This window comes from Anolis carolinensis, chromosome 2 (genome assembly GCF_035594765.1).
Source record: "Anolis carolinensis isolate JA03-04 chromosome 2, rAnoCar3.1.pri, whole genome shotgun sequence".
Classification (NCBI taxonomy): domain Eukaryota; kingdom Metazoa; phylum Chordata; class Lepidosauria; order Squamata; family Dactyloidae; genus Anolis; species Anolis carolinensis.
In genome coordinates, this window is record NC_085842.1 from 251,357,158 (window position 1) to 251,382,302 (window position 25,145).

Genomic DNA, 25,145 nt, shown 5'->3' on the forward strand with positions numbered 1-25,145 from the left:
GAACTTTATGCCCTTATCTTGGCCAAAACATAATTTATTAAGTAATGAGGGAGCTGAACAAGGTAAAATATTAAGTAATGAGGGAGTTTAGAAGGTGATCTGGAAGGCTCCAGTACAGCTGGGGAAAGTCCATATGTGATTGATCCTTATTCCTGTGCCGGTCTTAAGCAGCAGCTTCATTATCATTATGCATCATGAGTTTTAATTTCAAAGCTTATGAAGTTGAAAGGTCTGCTCTCACAAGCAGATATGTTGTTTTTGGCACCAAGATTTGAAAGCTCCATGCACCGCTTTCTGAAGCTGTATTTTTAATTACGTCCTGTAAAGCACCCGCCCAAAGTCTTAAAGAAATCCGGCGACTGCTGGGCACAGAGAGGTTAAATTACAGTTATTAGAAGGAAGTTATTTAAACATCAAAGTTGACTATCTTGTGCAGAGTACACATCCCTGAAAGGCACACCAAACAAAATGTTTGCTTACCATCCCAAACTTCCTCTCGTTTATTGCAGCTTGCCTGAAAATCGATTGCCATGTCCTGTTATTGTTTTCTTTTCTAAAGAAATGTGCTTTTATTTGGGCAGCAGGGGAGTGGGGAGAGTCCAGATGGCTTAAGGCAGGTATCTAGTTCAACAAGGAGTCAAAGACCCAAATACCCTTGTTGCACAATGCTAATGGTTTCCCTTTTTCAAGCGCCATGCATCAATGGCAAAGAATGAAAGACAGAACCTGCTGGGCCACTCTTCCTTCGTGGACACTGTGCTCATTGACTTTCCCCTTCCGCTGACACAGTTCACCCAACCAAGATGTAGATTGTCCAAAAACTGCTACATTATTAAGGCATAATCCCCCAAAAGATCTCTTTCCTGTTCCTGGCAGTGATATAAGGTACCTGTGTTTTCACAACCTCCCAGATCTGCTCCTTGAAGCATCCCCCTCATGTGGTCTAATGATAGAGACAGACTCTCCTTCAGCACTGGCCTTTTAAAAAAAATCAGAAAGTACTTTTTAAACTACTCCAATTTCTGAAAGCTTTGTGAGGGAGCTGCTAGCGAGAGATGAAATAGAGAGAAAGCATTTGTGGGGTGGGGGTGTCCTTTTGAGAACCTTTACCCAGAAAAAACCACAAAGTGATTTAAAATAGTCTTGGCCCTAGAACACTCACCTACAATAATGAACACATTTTAGGAGGAAGGTGTAGAATTTAGAAAAAAATCTATTTGGATACGGTACCCATAATCTGGCAGATACTATGGACAGTATCAACACTATCCCCCCTCCAGTATTTACGGAAGATTTTTCCATACAGGACAGAAGAGTACTTCAATAGGGTGAAGAATTTACTCTTCTGCTTTAATGTGAATATTAATGGAGTTCTCCAAGGTGCTGAACCTAGGAGAGGATTATTCAGGGACTCCGATACCTGAAGTTCCTTTACAATTCAGACTAAAATTTGGTGTAGACTCACCATCTCATTGACATGGGAGTCACAAGCTGTCATCTGAGGCTCGCACAGTAAAGCTTTGGCAAATAGCTTGAGCACCAGACAAAGCCAATATATATTCACTTTTAATCATCTGGCACTCTTCCAGAAGGTCTTGATTCACTAATATAATTTTTCCTTCCTCTTCTCGTGCTTATATTTCTGTACACTTGTACATCCATCCAAAACATGTTAAATGTTGCCATGAACAGATTTGACATATTGACATCTTTACTGATTAATTTCTGCTCAAAATAGTGAAGACGTTGTTGTCTAATTAAAGTTCCCCAGACTGAGGAAAGCAGCTGTGCTGGTACCTTAGTAGAGAAATGAGAAGTGTATTAGCCATAATATCTTGGATCTGTAGTAAATTCTATATATGTGTGTGTATTTTTTTGCTGTTATAATGCATTATTTTAGCATGGTTTGTTAATGGCATGCATATTTGAGCATCTTTAATGCTTAGCCATAACCAATCTGTAATGATCTCAGCACTGTCCATAAAGGCAACCACTCTCCCTGTGCCTACCCCCCAGCCGACTGTGTATTTTTGGAATTCACCAGCAGTATGCTCAAAATGTTGATGTGGCGAGTTTTGCGCATTTAGAGACTTCGTTTCCATGGTAGCGAGCTTCATGTGCTCGGAGCTGGCAATTCAGGAGAAGGGAACGGGCAGGGAGGGATAAGAGACGGAGCACGAGGGAAAGGAGTCATTAAAGTATGCCAATTAGTATGCAATGCCATGGCTGTCTTTCGAGCATGCCCCCTCAAAGCAAGCAGCGTTTTGTGTCACTGCAGCAGTGGAGGGGGCCATGAATGAGAAGAGGAGTGCTCTTTATTTTTAAACAAGTGGCATACAGAGCTGAATGACAGGTAGCCATTTTACTGACATGAATGTGCCTTGTAAGAGGAAACGAAGGGAGAGATTAAAAATGGCAGAGGTCCCTCTGAGTGCTTCTGTGTTGTGGAGGAAGAGGGAACAGTTTGGGGAATGAGGCGGCTTTATGATCCTTGTTGTCACTGCCCTCTCCATAGAGAGCAGTCAGAGTTGACTCAAGGATGAGTGGCTTAAGCTATTATAATAATAATATAATAATAATAAAACTTTATTTATATACCGCCCTATCTCCCGGATGGGACTCAGGGCGGTTTACAATCATAAAAGCAACACAAACATTACATAACAACATAACACATTATTAAACAAGGTAAAATAATACAATTATAACAATAAATCACACTTACATGACCAGATCAAGGGTGCGGGAACCATAAACCCAATATATTAAAATGTGTCATTTTAGGCTAGGGAAAATTTGTACAATATATTCAGGCCCAGAAATCGGCGGTAGTCCAATGTAATTACTCAAAAACCTGCCACCAGTGAGAGCAGGAAAGCATACTCCTCCTTTACTACTATTATTCTGACTGAGAAAGACAGAGGGGTCTGTGATGCACACAATCCTGTGTATTTTGTTTCCAATTACAACTTACTTTTGAGGAACTACAATACTGGCTGTGCAAGCTGGAAAATAAGAGTTTTAAGCTTCAGTACCATTTTTACGATCAACTACAGTAAACACAATGAATCGATTGGCTTTGTCTTCCAGTTAGGTGAACAATTTATTCAGTGTGCCTTCTCAAACTGGGATTAACCAAAATAATTTAGTTCTGTATCCACAAAAGCATTGTTTCTAAGCTCTGAAAACTGATGAAGTATCTGCAGCTGCTAGCACATTCTTGTTACTGCATTCAGCCATCGGCCTATGGAGCTCATTGGGAGTTATTGTAAAGTAGATGTGTCTAAACCTGATGGATTCTGTGAATTAATATTAAGTCAAACACAGACTGGCTCTGACTTTGGCTCAAAACTTCCCCTGTTGTAATGATCACATGGTTTTAATTGTTTTAATTAAACAATTACCGCCTTTTATTTGTGTTTTATGTTTGGTTTTTACTACATGTTGTATTACATGTGGCATTTAATTCTGCCATTGTGTAAGACCACTCTGGGTCCCCCTGGGGGAGAAGAGGGGTATATAAATTAAATAATAAATAAATAAATAAATAAATAAAGTCTAATGCCCATGGAGCCATGGCCATTTGAATTTAGCCTTGATCATTGTGCATTATTGCAGCATTGAACTGAAAACAAAGCCACTTGGATAGTGATTCTCAACCTGTGGGTCCCCAGGTGTTTTGGCCTACAACTCCCAGAAATCCCATCCAGTTTACCAGCTGTTAGGATTTATGGGATTTGAAGGCCAAAACATCTAGGGACCCACAGGTTGAGAACCACTGCACTTGGATGAAAGAACCAGAATTGTATGCAGGTTGAAATAGTTTGAAAAATACAAATAAAAGGAACTATAATTTCATAGCACATACATGATGCCCTAAAACATGTTGAAAGTGGAGGCTAGCTGTGCTCTAATGACCAGCCTCATTATAATTCTATTCTGAATGTTATTAGGTTCCTTTCATCGGGGTATTTTAATCTAATGATTTTATCTTATATTGCTGCTATAGTCCCCCCTCACCACCTTTGAAGTTGACGGATTTGCATTGGTGGTTGTTTGATATTATTACTGTTGTATAAACTTTTGTTTTAACTTCTGTTTTATCATCTTCTTGTGTTTTAAACTGTGTATATTGTTTAATGTATTTGCGCTGTTACTTTTGTAATATTGTGAGCCACCCCGAGTCCCCACGGGGAGATGGTGGCGGGGTATAAATAGTTTTATTATTATTATTATTATTATTATTATTATTATTATTATTATTATTATTAACAAACCAATGTCCAAAAATGTAGCAAACAGCGTTCCCTCACATACTAAAATGATGGGCCTTTTTCTGCTGGGATCCCAGCTGATGTGATAACAGTGTATTTCCTCTTCTCTGCCCAGTGCAGCAGAGCAATCGCATATCAAACCGCACATGCTTCCCAGTCACCTCTGGAGGTGAGAACTGGAAGAGTGGACATGAGCCATGCTCACAATGGACAGCCCTCAGTCTGAGTCTATTTTGCTGCATCTCAAATGCTTCTGGTTCAGTCTGTTGTGGGTGTGGCTGGCATCCGTTTTCCCTACATTCAGATACCATCTCTGCTCACAACAGACCAAGCATGGAGCATTTTGTAGGGACTCACATAAGGGTCAATCTGTTGTGAGTGCAGCTGATGCTCACTTTTCTCTATCCTAGTTCAATAGGTAACAGAGAGTAGCATGTGAGCAAGCTGATATAAGGCCCACCTCAAGTCTTGAGAGAGGATAACCTCTTCCAAGAGTAGAAGGCTCCCATGAGATTTGAGATCATAGGGCTTTAAGTGGACTTTACATCAGCCTGTCTCAGCTGGCTGCACAATAGAGAGGGCTGGCTCATTTTTGTGCCCAAAGAGCCTGGCACTCTTCTTTCTGATCGAACATCAATTCCACAGAGAGAGTGAGATGCCACACACCACCTTCTTGGATATCCCGGACTACTCTTCTGCCTCGAGTTCTATAGAGAACATTCCCCCATCACCAGTGTTGACAAGATTCACCTGTCAGTCTGTCTATATGAAAAGGAAAGGACACTAGCCTCTGGCACCCAAATGATCTTGGGCAATTTGGTGGTGGAGTTAGTAAGTGAAAGAAATGCAAACATTTTAAAATAAATGTTGTGGTTGGGTGATTACATGAACATGCATGTAAGACATGTAGAATGTTCCCTTATGTCAATGCCATTATTTTGCAATATCTATAGGGCAGCTAGTAAGAAGAAGAAATTGACTATTGATTAGGGGCCTTTACATTCCATATGGCAGTGAACAACCTAAATAGTAATAAAATCTCAATAAAAAAGAAACATGTTTTACAATTGTAGTTTGCATTAAGTTTTAAAGGCTCAACCATATATACCCACTGAATCAAAGCAGTCATAGATCCCATATGATGAACACGTTTAAGAACCACTTAATATTTAATGAACCAAAACCCTCTAACAACTAATAATGTTTTAATGGCACTTGCCCTTTGCTCTGGTGTACAGCCATGCATTTCTAAGGGTCTTGGTGTTATATATACACACACACACACACATATTTTGTAATGAGTGCTCATCTACCAGCCAAGTAGCAGAGGGTCAGAAACTGGGTACATGTTTGTGTCTGAGATGCATATTGGTAATGCATTATTAACACTAGAGTTTACATACTTAGCAACAAATCATATTCATTCAGTTAAAATATTTTTACACAGCTTGGTTCTGACACCCTTGATACACAGTGTGCTTGGGGAGCTCTGTAAGTCCAAAATAATACCAAAGAGCATTAGAAAGGTCCGTCCCATTTGGGATGCATCCTTGAGATGCAGAACTAATGGAGGTACAGTAGAGTCTCACTTATCCAACACTCGCTTATCCAACGTTCTGTATTATCCAACGCATTTTTGTAGTCAATGTTTTCAATACATCGTGATATTTTGGTGCTAAATTCGTAAATACAGTAATTACTACATAGCATTATTGCATATTGAACTACTTTTTCTGTCCAGTTAGTTGTATAACATGATGTTTTGGTGCTTCATTTGTAAAATCATAACCTAATTTTATGTTTAATAGGCTTTTCCTTAATCTCTCCTTATTATCCAACATATTTGCTTTTCCAACGTTCAGCCGGCCCGTTTACGTTGGATAAGTGAGACTCTACTGTAATGTCTGCAGTTGAGACCAGAGATGGGCAGCAGTGTAGGGTCCACTTCTACTTTGTTTCTTATCCCAAAACTCTCCTGTAGAAGAAGAATTCGTAATCCAAGATGTCCTTTGTTGTCTCTTCCAACTCTATGATCTATGTATATGATGTTGGTTATTGTTTAATGTGACTTGCCCTGGGAGCTCTTCATTATGAGTGCATGTTGAAGGAAGACAGATGGGGAGAGCTTCAAATATTAATTTAAATGAGCTATGAAATCATAGGGTTAGATGGACATCTGTCAGGTCTCTAGTTCAATCCTTTATTGATGCAAGATGTCCATAGGCAGAGTCTGCTCTGCAAATGTCTTTCCAGCTGTTTCTTGGAGACCTGCAGTCAGGCTTTTGGTTGAGGCAGTTGTTATGATCTGTCATGTTCTATGTGGAACAAGCAAACCACAAATGCAGTACAATCACCTTATCCATGTTCACATGGATGTTCACATGGATACATGAAACTGCATACATACACACACATATATATACATACATATATATTACACACACACACACACACCTATTAAAATAAAGGACCTTCAGCCCAAGAATACCATAGAATCATGATAACAGACTTAGAAAATTCATACAAAGGCCATATTTTTGTCAGATGGGAATAAATGAAACCACAGGTATTGGTCCAATGGATACGGAGTCTGTACTGTAAAAAAATCCCAAGGTGTAGCCTTGTATATCTGCCTGGTGAGTGGCTCTTTCCTGAATACGGGCAAATTGGCTCCATTTTGTAGTGCTGATGGCCACACTTTACTTTTTTGTGAGCTACCTTGCACCCTGTCATTGGGATAATAACACAATATAAATCCAATAGATATATACATTCTGCGCAGCAAAAAATATGAAGAATATGCAATGAACCAATACATTTTCAGTGCACCATCTGTAATCTGGATGGCATTTAAGAATAAATGTAACTTGACCATCTGCTTTAGCTTCAGGAAAACAGCAGTGAGTCCTGGTTTTGTGAAAACCATACATCCTTAAGTACATGCAGAGGTACTTTTCACAAGTAGATCAGTAGCACTGTATATACTTGCATGTTCTAAACATGATGTTTGATTTGCACTGTAGTTAAACTCTGACACACATCTGGAAGAAAATGCTGAATGAACCCCAGTTGAACTTCTGCTAGGCTTTGCTAATATCTGCTATGTTTAAAAGAAAATTTCAGAGTACTCTAACATTTCCTGATAATGTCAAAAATACTGTCAGGGAATTAAAGTAATCCATTCTAATAAGAAGCACAAGAACGGGGTCCCAGATATATAATAGGACACGAATATGTAGTCACAGATGATATGATTCTCTGTGAAAAAGTAAAGAATAGAACACATTGGCCTGAATCCTCTATGACAGTTGCTAATGCATAACCTAGGGTCACATACTCATGAATGTTCTATATTCGTGATGCCTATGCAATCTTTGGTTTAGTGCTATGTAGTGATTTTTAAAGTCCCCTAGTCCCAATTTATTAGGCAAAAACTGCTGCGATCACTGGGGGGTCTGCTCCCCTGCCAACCGGAAAGTATGTGGATGACATTCATAGTCCTCATGCAAGCGCTATCTAGCTCAAAGGGGAATTACAACACGAGTCCTGCTTCTGTCTGTCACATGAGAGGGAATAGAAATGACAGTCCTGAGCAAAAGGGGAACAGACCTCCATTGGTTGCAGTGGCTGCTTCCTGATACATCGGGGTCGTGGGGTTAGGACACTGCATAATATCATAATCACAGTGCTTACAAATATAGGATATAGGATCTCCAATACAGGATTTGGGCCTTGTGCCTTAGTTAATGTATGCCAATTAACTTCAAAATGCCATCTAATTTCCTTTAAACTTTTTCATTCAGGTTGGTGGGCATACCATGCTCCCCATTCGTTGGATGCCTCCTGAAAGCATCATGTACAGAAAATTCACCACAGAGAGTGATGTCTGGAGTCTTGGAGTTGTCCTATGGGAAATCTTTACCTATGGCAAACAACCATGGTATCAGCTATCAAACAATGAGGTGTGTCCTTGATATATCAACAATGGTTTGTACCCTGTTGTGTCAACTTGCTCATGCAAAACTTCTACCTCTTTGCAAATCTCAGTTTTCATTAATACTCTCACTCAACATGTGCAAGCTGTTCCGTGAGCCATCTTATACATTCTCACACAAGCAGGATCACAAGTCCTTATACAGCCCATTGTGACTTTCATTGGCTTAGCTTTTTGAATTAGACTACTTGTCCTGTCAGGACTTCTGTAATCATATGTTCATGGTTGGACAGCTGGTGCCCTTTAGATGTTGGATGCAATTCCAATACAACAAAGGCAGTGGTGAAAGATTATGGGAACTGTGGTTCAACAACATTGAAGGCTACCGTTGCTCTACTACTAAATCTACTTAGTCCCCTACTAACCTCTTGCAAATTTCCCACCAGACTAGCATTGGATACAACACCATATGACTTTAAAACAATTAAGCTGTGATTGGTTTAATCTAGTTTAGCTGGACCCAGAAACCTCCTTCAAGACATTTGTAGTAAAAAGAGTGTGGACATTTTTAGCAAATGCAAATTGGGAGTTGGTCTTGGAATGCATCAAGTGATAGTCTGATGAATCAGCAGGAAAAGAATAAACGAATGGGCTCTCTCTTTGTTCCCTTTCTCTGTTTCCCCAGGTGATCGAGTGCATTACTCAGGGCCGTGTCCTACAGCGACCTCGTACGTGCCCAAAGGAAGTCTATGATCTGATGTTGGGGTGCTGGCAGCGGGAGCCTCACATGAGGCTTAACATCAAAGAAATCCACTCCCTCCTCCAGAACTTGGCCAAGGCCTCCCCAGTCTACCTGGATATCCTAGGATAGAAACTCTCAGCATTTCCTCTGATGGAGTGCGTGAATGAATGTGTTCAGTTGCCACTAAACTCCATTACAATGTGTTCTTAACTCCAACAGTATTAAATACAAAGATATGGAGAAGCTTTCAAAGGGCAAGTTGTGTGCATTTCTCCCTCTGTAGACAGAGTGTTGACTTTGTGACATTACTGACATGTCTCTCTTCTCTCCTCCGTTCTTTGTTTCTCTGTTCCCCCACCCCTCGATTTCGATTCAATCAGGCTTCTGCATTACTATAACTCTGCATAGACAAAAGGCCTTAACAACCTGACCTGTTATTTCAAAAGACCATCACAACTAACAATGCCTTGTTGTATTCATGCCTTTGATCTGGATCAAAAAGGGAAAACCTGACTCGAACCTGGTGACTTTTACTGCACGGATATCTGGAGCTTCTATGGATTCATTTCTACTTCATTTGCTTTGGCATCCTGGTGGAACATGGAAGACCGGCATTGCCTAAAGGAATTTTTCTTTTCAAGCTGAGATCAAGTCAGAAGGACCGCGATCTGCATACAGAGTAATCTACTCTATGGAAAAACTAAAGGAACAGATTGTATACAGCATACCATTTGAAAATATAATGTAATCATTGGGTGAAAGGAAAGGAATTCCAAACTTTTCCCTGTGAGATAGTCAGAGAAGAGTAAAAGGATTCTGAAGTGTGCTACCATATTTTGCATTGAGGAATGCTTCAATATGGTCTGTTGTGTAAGAGTAAAACATGTTGCCTCCATTTCCCTGAAACTGCATAGCCAATGCTCATCTAGGCAAGAATCCCCCTTCTGATCGTACTATAGAGATTTCTGATACTACAGGTATAACTGTTCCACAGCTAGTCTTTGACTGTGTAGGTGAGAGCTGGAGCTTAATAACATACAGTTTAATCTCCATGGCCATTTCCTAAAATATGAAGCCTTTGCTACAATGGGACAAGAGGTAGATAATATGGAAGAAGCTTATTTTATATGTTGCTGTTTCGACGGCACGCTCCTTACCTGACCTATTCTTCTTTCCCTTTTTACTCCTTCCCCATACAAACCAGGCCCAGCATGGTCCCTGTCAATGAATATGTGCTGAAAAGAGTTGCTCATTTCATTGCACATCCAAACAGGCATAGCCCATTTAGGAAGGAAAACGTGTATTTAGTGGTAGGATGCTGCATTCAAACATCTGTAGATTGTTACAGGTGCAATAGGCTGGTATACCAATATTGAAGATTGTATTTCTAGTGTGCAAAAGAAATGGTTCCAGGAAAACGCTAGAGGGGAAAAAGCAGGATTGTCAGTGTGAAGAAGATATGGAGCTCAGAACACGTTTCTGGCAGATCAAGAGGTTGTATTGTGGGAATTATATAATTTTATCCATTGGTTTCAGATTGATAGGCATTGTATGTATATGGGGTGGCTGTTGGGCTGAAGATGGCAGGCTTATGACCAATATTTATGGGAAGTTTAGGAATCTACATGTCAGGTTATTATTATTTTTTATCATGGATTCTTATGATGAGAAAAAAAGCGACGCTGCTTTCTCTGAGGATGGAAGTGGCCTTGCCACAAAAAGGAACATTTCAAATCACACAAATGGAGTCATAAACGCACAGCTTGTCAATGTTTTGTTATTGCTATTTTATTTAAGAAGTTAAGCACTTATTTTTAAGTGTTCTTATGATTGTTTAATATATGTTTTGCTTGCATTTCTTATTTATTAAGGCGCTTTCTTTCCTTCAGCCGTTTGGAAAGATAATGATCTTTTCTTTTGCAAAATCTAAATGAAAATAGCAAATGTTTAATAGTGATGAAGTTGGACTCTCGTATGTCATAGACAAAAGTTGGTGAATGAAGCATTTAACAATGTAACTCTAAAGCCATATCTCTATATATCTATACATCTATGTTAGGTCCTAAATAAGATTTGAACAGAATTTTTTAAACAGTGAGGAGTATTAATATAACATGGACTTTGAAAATTATTTCAGTGATGGCTGAAGAAGTAACATAGAAAGGGGAAAAAGTGGACCATTTAGTTTAATCCTATTTCTCTATAAGGATTTGTATCATTCTAATTCATTTCCAATATGTGACAAGTATGAGAAATAAAACCTGAGATAGCAGAGACTACTAAAAGGCACATCTGTCAAGATATTATGTTCCATTTCAATTTCAGTTGCTTCCACAATAGTGAGGCTAAAGTACATTGTTTTCTGTAACTAGCTGAAAAAGTGGAATTCAAGCGGAGTTTCCTCCCAGCACAAATATAAGGTATTATTATGTTACCTGCACTGTTCTCTCCACATTCCATTGGTATCTTTGATGTTTCATCATATATAAATACTGTTCAGGAAAGTTTGTATTTGTGTTCAGGAAAGTTTTTTTTATGTTTTTTCAGTTTCCTAGCCTCAGCAAATGTGGACGGCTGACTGTAGTTTCCTTTGCCTTACTTTTTTTCCTTTGGCTTTGATAGTAAAAGAATAGAATTTCATTATTTGAAATCTAAAGAAAAATAAAGCATGAGAACTAGTTATCAAAAATAGAAATGAATATTGGGATAATGAAGAAACCGTTCATCATAATCTTCTTGCCATAGTTAACAGGAGGCCAGAAAAGGCGCAGGACCAGCCATTTCAAACGTTAATTAAAGGTATAGTAAGAATATTTAAGGAAGATCCACTCCAGTAGCAGTTTGACTTTTCCTTACTGGACAAATTGATATTCCACTTCCACTTTATGGGAGTAGGGGATTGCTATAAATCAAGTCTGAAATGGGATAACAATACATAACAGAGCAACCAAGAATTTGGCAACATCTTGATATTTTTTATTACAAAGTGAGTGAACCAAAAGACTACAGTTCCATGGAAAGGGATTAGAACAGAAGCAAACATGATTATAATGTAAAGACTACTAATTTTCTTCTATTATGATTTCAGCCTGAAAATAACCATATATATATATTTTTATGACTGCTGAAGGCTTGTATACCAAAACAAATGTAAAATTTGACCAGATGGTATCTCTTTTTTACTTACTGGAAAAGCATAATAGAATAATTTAAAATACTCTATCATAATATAGTGTGCAGTAGCATAACCATATCTCTGTGTTAAAGGATCAGATATTCTATACAGTTTTCTGTAACGTTTGGTTGAAATGTGCCCCACTGTTGTCGTAGGAAAGGTGTAAATTAACTAAAGCTAAACCAACATTTGAAGGGATTCACTGAAACACATTTAAGTATAGTAAACTGGGACGAAAACAAGAAAAAGTAATATATGATAAAAGGAAATAATCCACTGTGTCCATTATCATGCCTGTAACTTCTGCTAACCTCTACACGGAGCAAATATGACAATCAGGTCCCATTTATAAAGAGACAACCTTTATTGACTATGCTACAAACACACACATACACACACACTGCATACATATGTGTGGATGGGCGTGTTTACATAAATTTGTGTATAATAGCCGCAGTAGGTACATACCTGTATATGTGTTTTATAAATATTTCATTTATGCATATGCAGACATATGTTATTGTGTGTATATGTATAAATGTTTGTACACTGCACATATATTCTTACTGGAGATGTATAGAAGACTGTAAGATCAATAGGTTGATATAGAGTAAGCTAAGTAACCAAAATCCATTTATTTTTAATTTTTTTCCTTAGGGTTGCTTTTTAAATAATGTATATGTTCCCTTTTCCTATATATTGGAGATTAGTACTTAACATGCATGAAGTTCTGCATAACTGGAGAATATGTAAAAAATAGATGGCCTAAATCCAATTGCTAGCCTCAGCCAACTAGGGCAGGCTGAGCTAAAGAGATTTTGATAAATAAGCACTTACATATATTCTATCTAGTTGAGATTTAGGTCATATTGTTTACCAAGGTTGGAATCCTAAATCCATATACCTGGGAGTAAGTACCATTGTAAGCTACGCAGTTAACCTTTAAGTACACATTTGTCGGGTAATGCACACAAACAGCTCCAACCTCTCTATTCCACCTGTTGATTGACTTCAAATTAGTTTAATCTTCTCCCTTGGGGCCAAAAGGTGATTCATTATAACTGCAAAGCTACACACATTTACCTAAAATGTCTAAATATATCTGATTAGATGTGTTGGATTGGTATTTAGCTTCAGTCTGTTTTGCAGTTTTTTTAAAAAAGGGATATAAAAATCCTCACTCCTATTGTGATTTTTTTCACTTGTAGCATTAGGTGAATATTTTTCCAAGAGCAAAATGTACTCTTTGTTTACCCAGATAAGGGATAAAATGGATTCAGAAGCCATTGGGATTGAATTTTTTTGAATCTGATTAAAATTGTAGATCTGCTGAAACTTAACCACTCATATGGAGTGTGGAAGGCTTGCAGAGTGTAATGGCGACTATTCCAATAAGGGTACTGAAAAAAGGCTGAAAAAGTATGACCTAGCTCAGAGATAATAACGATAAACATTTTTTTATTAACTCAGACCTTATCTTTTGGAGGAATTTAGACTTTTGGGGTCAGAACTTCCTCTCTGGCAGTGTTGTCTATGGGATTCTGGGAATCATTTTTTATTGTAATCCTTTGTTCGTTTTTGAAATAGTACTAAATCATTGCAATAAATAGTATCCATGGGAGAAGGTTACTTTCTGTACCCCTCTAGTGTCCAGAACTGCAATTACTATTGTTGCTGAGCCTCATCCACTAAAACAAACACCAAAAATTATTATTGTATTTTACTCCTCACATGGAGCACTTGCAGTAAAGCAGTAGGCTAGCTATTTGGATATGTGTGTGTGTGTGTGTGTGTGTGTGTTGTAAAGCAATGGAATCATATATTCAATGCAGAAACTGACCATTCTCCTTTAAGGGAGTAGTTTATTCTGAATTACGTTTTTCGAAAATCACCCAGAAATAATTACAATTCAGGAGCCAATAGAGCCAAAGTATAGTGTGAACCTCATCCGGTGACCACATTGACGTATTTCTCATCTCTGCTAAAGTTTAGTAACATTAAGAGGGGGGTTAGATTAGGTTACCAATTACGTCCCTCTGAACCTCCGCTACCCAGAGCAAGCAGCCGTTTGTGACCCACAACAGAAACGTCCATCTACATGAGCCAAAAAAGTGGACTCATCTTGCAGCTGCTGCAAGGGATCCATATGATGTACAGATGGCTTAGTATCAAAAGTTAATCCAAAATGGGGGGAACTAAAATGTACTCTAGAGCTTCCAGGAAGCTCTGGAGAAATCCGAGTGCTTTTGAGATGTGGACAGCTGGATCAGTGTCCACATATCCAACAGACCCAGCACTGTGTCACCAGCTAGAAGCAGCTCCTTGGCAGATCCTTACTGGTGATGTTGATTCTGGCTGAGAGCCCAGTGATGACCTCATCAGAAATTATTACATCACTAGCAAGGCTTTACGGGGGAGCTGATTTTTGCCCAGCAAAACAGCAGCAGCGTTGGTGATCCCAATGAGTTCTTGGCCAGTTGGCTGTCTAAAATAGCTCCGGGAATGCTCCCACACAGCATCCGAGGCAGCTTCAGATAACAGTATTCTAAAATATTTTGGTAAATATAAAGGAAAGCCTTGGATTCCCATTTTATTCATGCTAATCTGGGGTTAATCCTCTTTGAGTTTAACAGAGCTGCCATCTTAATAGATATGCATAAGATAGCACGTTGAAGCCATCCATACTTACTAATGATAAAGGTGGTTCTTAATGCGGCCAGCACCAAGCTCTGGGCATAGAAAGGTCAACTTTGCTCTTTGAATAAAATAGCATGGGGTTTTTTTAGCGATTACGTGTGACTGACATGACTTTTACAGACCAATCTGAAGTCATGAAATGGCCCAATGACGGAACTGGACCATTGGTTGACTAAGATTGCCTTCATAGGGGTTGTCCCACAGCCAGTGAACAAACAAGGAGGGAGTGAACAAACAAGGAGGGAGTTTGTCTATTGGGGCTTGCTGCTAAAATGTGAAGGTCTGACAGCACAAAAAGATGTATTTTTTCTTACCAGGCTAAGATCTTGCTGCTCTGATCCAAGGGATCCTATCCAGAGCCTTAGTCAACATTCATTTTAATTTAATTTTTATACATTTGTTGCAAAAGTGAAGCAAAAAAAATGTATGTTGCAGGGAAAACACTGTGAATTTCACACAAGCAACAAAGTGACTATTTTGCCATCTTTTAACATATGTCTCAGGAGAAGAATTGGGAATTGGTAGTTATATGTTATTTTTTACTGTCTATGCATTCAAAGCCAGGTCTATGATTTTGTTTGTTTGTTTGTTGTTTGTTTGTTGTTTGCTGGGAGAAGATTTAAGGAGGGCAATTGGCTAAAACAGTAGTAGAAGCAGCTGAGGGCTGTTTGTCAGAAAGATAGAAGAGAACAAAAATCAAACCTTTCCAGAGACCTACATACAGCTTTTAGGAATCTTTCTGTAATATAAAGTTAAAACCAAAATGTTGAATGAACAGCTAAGAATGTTTTGTAAATCAACAGTTAAGCCTAGTATGGGTTTGAGTGTATCACAAATCAATTTTATTCAGAAAGCATTCATCCCAGTGCTAAGGACCACTTATAGTATTATGTACATAGGTATATGTATATAGATATGTTTCTAGATCTTTCTATATATTTCTCCTTCTCGGATGTGAGGGAGAGAAAGAGGAAGATTTAGATATCAATATGAATATCTATATTGTCACTCAGACTGTGACCTGGTGTTTGGAGCTCTCTTAATTCCCCTACCTTTTAATTTATTTTTATTTGAATGTGGTGTCTCCGTACAGATATCTAGTGGTTCTTGTTTTGCACTTTGTTGTCAACATTCATTGCTTTAAAAGGAGAAAAAAAAGACCTATTGCATCTTGGCTGAATTTGAAGTGATGCCTGAGTAGCAATGTCAAAAGTTTTGTCTGTGAATCATGTGACCAGCTTCTCTCAGCCTGACATGGAAAGTCTCTTGTACTAAAGTGTATTTAATGAAAATGATGTCCAACAATAAATAACGTCATCTTAAAAGCCATTACTGTGACTATTACTTCCGACATTGCAGCACTTTAGTGAATTGGTGCATGCATACCATTTCTTCAAAAAGGTGCAGAAATATTTTCTATTGAGAACAAAGCTTAGTGAAGTTACTTTGGGAACAATTAAAATTAGATTTTTTATAAATAAAAAAAGGCCTTTTTTACATTCTGCTTGAAAATTCCATAGGAACTAGCATGCTGGTAGTATTTGGGAGCAAAGTTTGCACAAAATACCACGGATTTACTTCTTATATTTTTCTGTCTGCTGCCACACCTTTCCACTCTTTCCTTCACCTGGTCAACTGATGGTTTGTAGAACTGTTTTCAGATTTGGCCATTGATGCAAGGAGGCATCAATGGAAATCCATTTTTCCAGGTTATGTATGTGCCTTCAAGTCCCCTGTTGACTTATGATGGCCTTATGAATTTCAGAGATGGTTTTGCCAGTTCTTTCCTCTGAAATATAGCTTGCAACATTGGGTATTCCTTAGTGAAACTCAAAAATATCCTTTCACTGCTGAGCTGCTGAACTTGCTGACTGAAAGGTTGGCAGTTCGAATCCTGCGAGCGGGGTGAGCTCCCGCTCTCAGCCCCAGCTTCTGCCAACCTAGCAGTTCAAAAACATGCAGATGTGAATAAATCAGTAGGTACCTCTTCAGTGGGAAGGTAATGACACTCCATGCAGTCATGCCAGACAAATGACCTTGGAGGCATCTATGGAGAATGCCCGCTCTTCAGCTTAGAAATGGAGATGAGCACCAACCCCCAGAGTCGGACACAACTAGACTTAATATCAGGGAAAAACCTTTACCTACTATTTTCCCTCTCTACTCTATACACACACCTACCTTAGTTCTGCCAAAACAGATTTGCTATTTTCTTGATATATAGTTCAACTTATCGATTAAATTACAGAAACATGTGCCTTGGCCTTATTATTATGTGCAGAGTGCAATAGTCTGCAGCCTATAAACAAACAGATCTTTAGTTTTTCCTTAGACACTTGAGAAACCTAGGGAAAGGTTGCATCTCAGTAGTATGACACATGCTTCACATGCAGAGGGGCTCAACTTTGATTCCTGCTGTCTTCCTAAAATGTTTGAAACCATATGTGGAATTTGTTTCCATAAGGTACCAAATCCATAACAAACTGAAAAATGAGTTATAGGTAGAAGTGCATTGTTGGCCTTGAGTAGAATATTATGTATGGATCAGAGTCGGTCCAACAATGAGGCGAATTAAGCGGTCGCTTCGGGCGCAAAACATACAGGGGCGCAGTCGAGACTGCTTTTTCTGTTGATTTGTTGTAAAACATGATGTTTTGGTACTTAATTTGTAAAATCTTAATGTAATTTGATGTTTAATAGGCTTTTCCTTAATCCCTCCTTATTATCCAACATTTTCGCTTATCCAACGCTTTTATTTTTCAGTGATTGGTTTTGGGGGGGGGGGGTGCCAAAATTCTGTTTGCCTACACTTGAAAAATACCTAGGGCCAGCTCTGGTATGGATCAAAACTATCACTACAATACAGGGCTTGGCAAATTGCATTTTATAGCAAAATAGTGCATATCCTATCACTTTCTTGATTCCCATAAAATTTGTTCAGATTTGGGACCTCTTGGAAACAAGCTCCACTTACAGAGCCATTGTGACTCCATGTTGACAAAAATGGAGTAGTGCTCTGATGCAATATTGAATAGCTTCCTGCATACACAGATCATTCACTTCTGATTTATTTCTCTTGTTAACCAGGAGGAAAGGCCAGTGGTCCAGATATTGTTACAGCTCCCAACTTTCTTCTCCCATTGCTCTGCTGGTCAGGGCAGATCCAACAATGCCTGGAGGGCCATATGTTGCCCACTCTTGTTTCAACCCAAGCCAAGGTTTAAATAGAAGAGACATAAGATGCACATTTATTCTGGCTGCAATCCAACACCCTCTTAGCATAGCATAAATATCCACAAGTGGAGATAAACTATGCGGGCACTATGTAATCCCTGCACAGAATAACAGAATTGTTCAAAATGAATAAATGACTAAGCACCATTGTACAATACACAGAACATGATGCACAACAACAATGCAAAGTATGGGGTGCACAAAGCGCATAATTTGTAATGTGCAACTTACATAGACAAGATGTGCTGTCCTTGCAATTCCACTTCCACCACTATCAGAAGAATGGATCTGTTCTACAGTAGTAACTTTTGGGTCATATGTAGCATGACTAAGGGTGTATCTGCATTGTAGAATTAATGCAGTTTGACACTGTTTGAATTGCAATGGCCAACGCTATGGAATCATGGGAATTGCAGTTTGGTAAGACACCAGTACTCTTTGGCAGAGAAAGCTAAAGACCATGTATAGTCCAGTGGTTCTCAACCTGTGGGTCTCCAGGTGTTTAGGCCTACAACTCCCAGACATCCCAGCCGGTTTAGCAGCTGTTAGGATTTCTGGAAGTTGAAGGACAAAACATCTGGGACCCACAGGTTGAGAACCATTGCTGTATACTATGGATGGATCTACACTGCTTGGAACTGTGTTATATGAAACTGCTTTAAACAGTATTATATGGTCAGTGTACACCCATATAATTTATTGAACTATATTATATGGGTCTACACTGACCGCCTAATGCAATTCCAAATGACATTATATGGTAGTGTAGATTCAGCCTACAACTCCCAGGATTCCACAGCATTGATCCATAGCAGTTGAAGTGGCAAACTGCTCTAATTCTACAGTGTAGATGCACCGTTATGCATGTGTATGTCCTTAACAGGATTTTTGGCCCCTGTTTTGTTACCAATGATGCTTGCCAGTCCCATTTGCACTTCTCCGTCACCACTGAATATGTAGAATTCAGTTCATTCCCTCCAAACATCTTTAACCTTTTCAGGTTCCTCTGGCATCTGTTTAAGCTTGCTGAAGCTCTTTCATCAGATACGTTTGTTTAATACTTAGGGAGCTGGCTTGCATGCTAGTGCACTCATATACCAATTACCAGAGTCTCGAGTGAGTGTGGGACTGGTAGAAATAGTTGTCCTGTTTCCTAGCAACAGGGATGGTTTAAAAAAACCTAGAGACCTGGTTGCCGAGCAGTGCTCTGTATGTCAGGCATTTGCGCATTTTGCCTTTGTTGTATTTGAATGCTATTTCTAAAATAGAGCTCCTTATTCATCGAGCGATGCTTCCGTCAGCAAAGTTACCTTATTTAAGAGCACTGCAGTCACCTCATGCTCATAGCCATAAATCCAACAATCAACATTTCAAGCCATCATAACCTGGAAGTGAGGGCATGGTAAATGACAAAACAGGACCTATATCTGAAATTTATTTCCGATTGCACCTAGATAAGGGAGTGTGGTTTCTTTAATCAACTTATTTAAGAAAAAAATGTTGTCCCTAACATTGCCCCATGTTTTCTGAGTGTTGTGTTAAAATTAGATGAGGTTATTATACTCTCCAATCCATCCTTTATACAAAAGTATTTCGCTTGTTTATTTTCTGGTTGTTGGGTTTTTTAGAATCCTAAACTAATAGGTAAAGTTAAGTCTGACATTAAGTCTCATCGTGTCCGACTCTAGGGGTTGATGCTCATCTCCATTTCTAAGCCGAAGAGCCAGCATTGTCCGTAGACAACTCCAAGGTCATGTGGCTGGCATGACTTCATGAAGCACCATTACCTTCCTGCTGGAGCGGTACCTATTGATCTATTCACATTTGCATATTTTCAAACTGCTAGGTTGGCAGAAGTTGGGGCTAACAGTGGGAGCTCACCCTGCTCCCTGGATCTGATCTGCTGACCTTTCGGTCAGCAAATTTAGCAGCTCAGTGGTATAACCCACTGCGCCATCAAGGCTCCCTAAACTAATGCTCACTGTCAAATTCAAGTCACCGGTTATTATTATTATTATTATTATTATTATTATTATTATTATTATTATTATTTCATTCTGATACATTAAAAAGCAAACAAATATGATAAAAAAGTGTTTGTTTCCCCAAGTCATATCAGGACTAAGGCCTGGCATGTATGAAGAATCAAGATTACAGTGGATCAGGAAAATTGTATTCCCAATCCCACCAAAATCTAGTTTGATTGTATGTTTAGACTAAAACGAGCTTCTACAAATCCTGTCTACACATTTACACACATACTCAACCTGACAAGCTGTCATGGCTGAATTCACAACGAGGGCTAGAAACAGGCTAATCCAGGCATGGGCGAACTTTGGCCCTCCAGATGTTTTGGACTTCAGCTCCCACAATTCCTAACAGCCTCAGGCCCTTTCCTTTTCTCCCTCAGCCGCTTAAGCCTGAGGCTATTAGGAATTGTGGGAGTTGAAGTCCAAAACACTTGGAGGGTCAAAGTTTGCCCATATCTGGGCTAACCACTTCAGTTCTGATATTATCGAGTTAGAAGGGACACAAGGGCTATCAAGTCCAACCTCCTACCATATTTGTTGATTCAGAAGAAATCTCAATTCGATTTGGACCAATACACTCCCAGCTGCACATTTTTAAGATCCTAAAACTGCTATCATGGCTCATCAAAATGGATTTTTCACCGATTTGCATTGGAAAATCCAAACAGCTGCAACATGTCAATTTTTTTTTGCACAAATGGAAACATTTGGAAACATAGCAGATCCTTCAGAGCAGAAAACCCTGCTGAAATGCAGAAAGGTTTGACTGGTATACTGCCAGTTGTGGCAGGAGAGATATTAGGGTGTGCTCACAGATGAAGGCTACCTGTGCTTCCTTCCCTTTAGTGCCAAAACCAACAGCATTTTCAACTTAAGCTGTATCCTCTTCCCTACAACAAACAGCAATAGCTCCACTTAGGACTTGCAACAATAGACTTAATTTGCTGGGAAAGAAATTCAGTGAGACACGAAGAGTTAGGGAATACTCCCAGTACCACTCATAAGGAGAAATATTCATATGTACACTATAGGCACACATATATATGTCACTAATAAGATGCCACCCTGTGCGTGCCACTGACATAGGCACAGAGTGGAGAGTACAAAGATGGGAGGATGCAAAGCACAATTTCCAGACAAACACAAGCTGTTTTCTATACACTGTGTTAAAGACTGGGGCGGGCAACTACATGGAGGCCTGGATCCAATTTCCGTCATAGCCCAAATACCTCCATTTCCTTCTTCAGTTCCTATCAAAATGACAAGTGCATGTGATGTCATATCACTTCCTGTTGTCATTTTGAGAAGACCTGCAATGTAAACTGAGGAATTTGGGGTGGTGGGAGATTAGGGAGAGATGTGGGCCAGGATACAAGTGTTTTCATGTATTTTATGTGCCTGGGGGCTTTTTGATGGCTTTCAGCTGAAAAATTGCCTTAAACTATGCTGGGGTTTTTTAATGAGAAGGCTGCAAGAATGCGGTCTTGTTGCCACATGGAGCCTCTGAGTCCCATTTTTCCAAACCCTGCCTGCCACGGCATCTCCAATGCTCGGAGGTCAAGGACAGATGGAATGAAAAGCAGAGATAACCAGAAGGGTCAAAAGGAAAGTACTAGACTGAAGGGTGATGTAAAGGGAACTGTGTGGACAAGAGTTCAAACAGACTTCCACTGCTACCAACTAAATCTTGAAGATCTTTTACAAACCTTAAGAGCAGAACTGGATATATGCAATTCAGTGACTTCACGTCATCTCTCCCTGCCCTGCAAAGTCCTTCAATTGCAGAGTGTTGGTGAGATTCTCCATGGCTGGAAACTAGAGTTGTTACTGAGCTCAGCTTCTCTTGCTGTTCAGCTCACCATTTCATTTTTGACATTGGCTAGCCTCCTTTCTTCACAACCGTGGACAGCAAGTAGAGAGGGGAGGCCTGGTCTCCGAAAGGTCCCCTCTACTTTGTGGGGTTCCTCAGGGGGCCATTCTCTCCCCTCTGTTGTTCAACATCTATATGCGACAACTTGTCCAGCTGGTCCGAGATTTCGGACTTGAGTGTTATCAATACACTGATGACACTCAGCTTGTGTTAAAGTTGGAAGGCCAGCAGGATTCTGTACCCGACAATTTTAATCAGTGCCTCAAGGCCGTTACTGGATGGTTGCGTTCCAGCAGGTTGAGGGTGAATCCAGCAAAGATCCTATGGTTGGGTCGACCGGGCAACTGAGATATCCAGTTGCCAACCCTGGGTGGCGAAGTGCTACGCCCATCTTCACTGGTAAAGAGTCTGGGAGTCCTCTTGGACCCTTTACTGACGATGGAGGCCCAGGTCTCCGCCGTTAGCAAAACCACCTTTTTTCATCTTCGGCAGGCTAGACAGCTAGCCCCCTATCTATCTAGGGACGACCTAGCTATGGTGATCCAGGCTACAGTCCTCTCAAGGCTGGACTACTGTAACACCCTTTACATTGGCCTTCCTGTGTCGGTGATCTGGAAGCTCAGATTGGTGCAAAAAGCAGCTGCCTGCTTCCTTCCGGGAGTCCCGATGAGATGTCACATAACACCAATCTTACTGCAGCTGTACTGGTTACCAATTGAGCACCGGATCACTTTCAAAGTGATCATACTTACCTTTAAGACCTTACATGGTCTAGGGCCGATGTACCTGAGGGACCGCCTCACCCCCTACAAACCCCAGAGATCCCTCCGTTCTGAGGACCAAGACCTATTGGAAGTCCCCAGTTTTAAGACCTTGCGTCTAACAACAACTTGACGCAGGGCCTTTTCAGCAGTGGCACCATCTCTCTGGAACACCTTGCCACCTGAAGTTCGTGCCTTACGGGACTTGTCGGCCTTCCGCAGGGCATGTAAGACACACCTGTTTCGGCAGGCTTTTGAGTTCTGTTATTGATGTTTTTAAAAGGTGCTTTTAGGATGTTTTAAAGATGTTTTTAAAGATGTTTTTAAGATGTTGTTAAATTGTTAGATTTTAGCCTGTTCTTGTAAGTTTAGTTGTAGATATAGTCTTCCTCTGACCGGGAGGGCCTTCGCACAACTCAAACTTGTGCGCCAACTGCGACCATACCTCGTGAAGTCTGACTTGACCACGGTGGTGCCTTAGTTACCTCTAGACTGGACTACTGTAATGCACTCTACGCGGGGCTTCCCTTGAAGACGGCCCGGAAACTACAATTGGTCCAGCGCTCGGCTGCCAGATTAATTACGGGGGCAAGTTACAGGGAGAGATCTACTCCCCTGTTCAAGGAGCTCCACTGGCTGCCTTTTATTTTCCGGTCCCAATTCAAGGTGTATACCATCACATATAAAGCCCTAAACGGTTTGGGGCCCACCTACCTTCGTGACCGTATCTCCTACCACAAGCCTACACGATCCCTTCGCTCATCAAGGGAAGCTTTCCTGTCCCCACTCCCGATATCCCAGACCCGCCTTGTGGGAACAAGGGAGAGGGCCTTTTCTGCTGTGGCCCCCCGATAGTGGAATTCTCTGCCCGCGGAGATTAGGCAAGCCCCCACACTAGCAGCCTTCAAGAAAGACTTGAAAACATGGCTCTTTCGCTGCGCTTTTGGAGAGTAACCATTTTATATTTCTTTTCTTTATATTTCTTTTCCGTTGCTCCCACTAATATCTATCCTCCAGAATACCCCACTCCCTTATGACCCTGTTCGCTGTGGTTTTTATTTTTATGTCTTTCTCACCCCGAGTTTTAACTTAATGTACATGTGGTCTGCCCTTGTTTTTATTGTCTCCTTGTTTTATTTTGTAATGGATATTATTTACTGTATTGTTTATTGTATTGTGTTGTGCTGTTCTTTTATATGCTGTTTACATTGTATTGTATTGTTTTGGGCGTGGCCCCATGTAAGCCGCCCCGAGTCCCCATTGGGGAGATGATGGCGGGGTATAAATAAAGTTTTATTAATATTATTATTATTATTAAATCCAGGATGATTTTCTCTGGATCCAACTGAGGGTGCTTCCAGACAGCACCAAATCACAGGTTTTCCATGAGGAGCAAACAACAACAACAACAACAACAACAACAACAAAAACAAAAAAACAGAACCTGAGAACAAGTCAGCACACAGACCTGTTGGTCCCGGGATTTCTTCCTGTGACGTTTAGACTTGCTGCTTCATTATGGGATTTTGAAGCCCACAAGATGGTCGCCAGAAATTTTGAATTTTTAAAAACTTTAAATGTACAGATGCGAATATGTGCATTGTTTGTATGAGTTTTGTTCCTAGGTCATACATATCTGTTCCTCATTGTTTTTATCCTGAAAAGATGGGGAAAGTTGACTAGAGGGCAAAAACTTTGTCCTGGCAAGAAAAACTTTGTCCTCCACATGTTTAATGAAGTTTGTGACACCCAAAGAAAGTCTATGGAATAGGACCACTACATTCAAAGTCAGGGCTACACTATTAAACAGGAACTTACACTTTCAAGCCAGGAACAGAACTTTGTCATTATTATTATTATTATTCAGAGGCTACATGGCCATCTGTCCAGTCAGGTTTGGTCGTGTACTTGTGCCTGGGAACGAGGTGATGTTCCTGGGCTATACATGTGTATTCCTTGTTGCTTTTATCATAAAAACATGGGGAACTTTCATGGCAGAAACTTTGTTTGCGTGTCACAAACTTCATTAAAGGTGTGGAGGACTAAGTTTCTCTTGCCAGGATAAATTTTTTGCCCTCTAGTAAATTTTTCCCATGTTTTTAGGATATAACCAATCAGGAACTGACGTGCATAACCCAGGAACAAACCAACATTAAAAATCCCATATTTTCTGAATGTAGAGACATACAGAGATTCGAATATCCTCATTTTCTGGCCATAACGGGAATATTCCCACAAATGAAAATCTCGCATTTTTAGCGTGTTATAGCGATACCTCCCATATTTTCAGGGAATGTCGTTTGGCCACCTGTCATTTTGAACCAGGAGCTCCTGAGATAAAAAAATGCTGTGTGGATGGCTGGTCCATCCTACTTTGCCCATTGTCAATATTGGCTGGTGTTTAGGGTTTGTCAAATGCAGTTACACA

The 25,145-nt window shown here is 40.0% G+C and overlaps 1 protein-coding gene across 13 annotated transcripts in view; it reads left to right on the forward strand.

The window, feature by feature from the left end:
* Positions 1 to 16,151, forward strand: part of ntrk2 (neurotrophic receptor tyrosine kinase 2) — a 195,273-nt gene extending 179,122 nt beyond the window's left edge. For all 13 annotated transcript variants that reach the window (XM_062972041.1, XM_062972037.1, XM_062972035.1 and 10 more), the window contains 2 exons: positions 8,078 to 8,236; positions 8,894 to 16,151. In XM_062972041.1, coding sequence (XP_062828111.1) covers positions 8,078 to 8,236; positions 8,894 to 9,079 — 345 coding nt within the window. In that variant the 3' untranslated portion in view covers positions 9,080 to 16,151. The remainder of the gene's footprint in view (positions 1 to 8,077; positions 8,237 to 8,893) is intronic.
* The last annotated feature ends 8,994 nt before the right edge of the window (positions 16,152 to 25,145 follow it).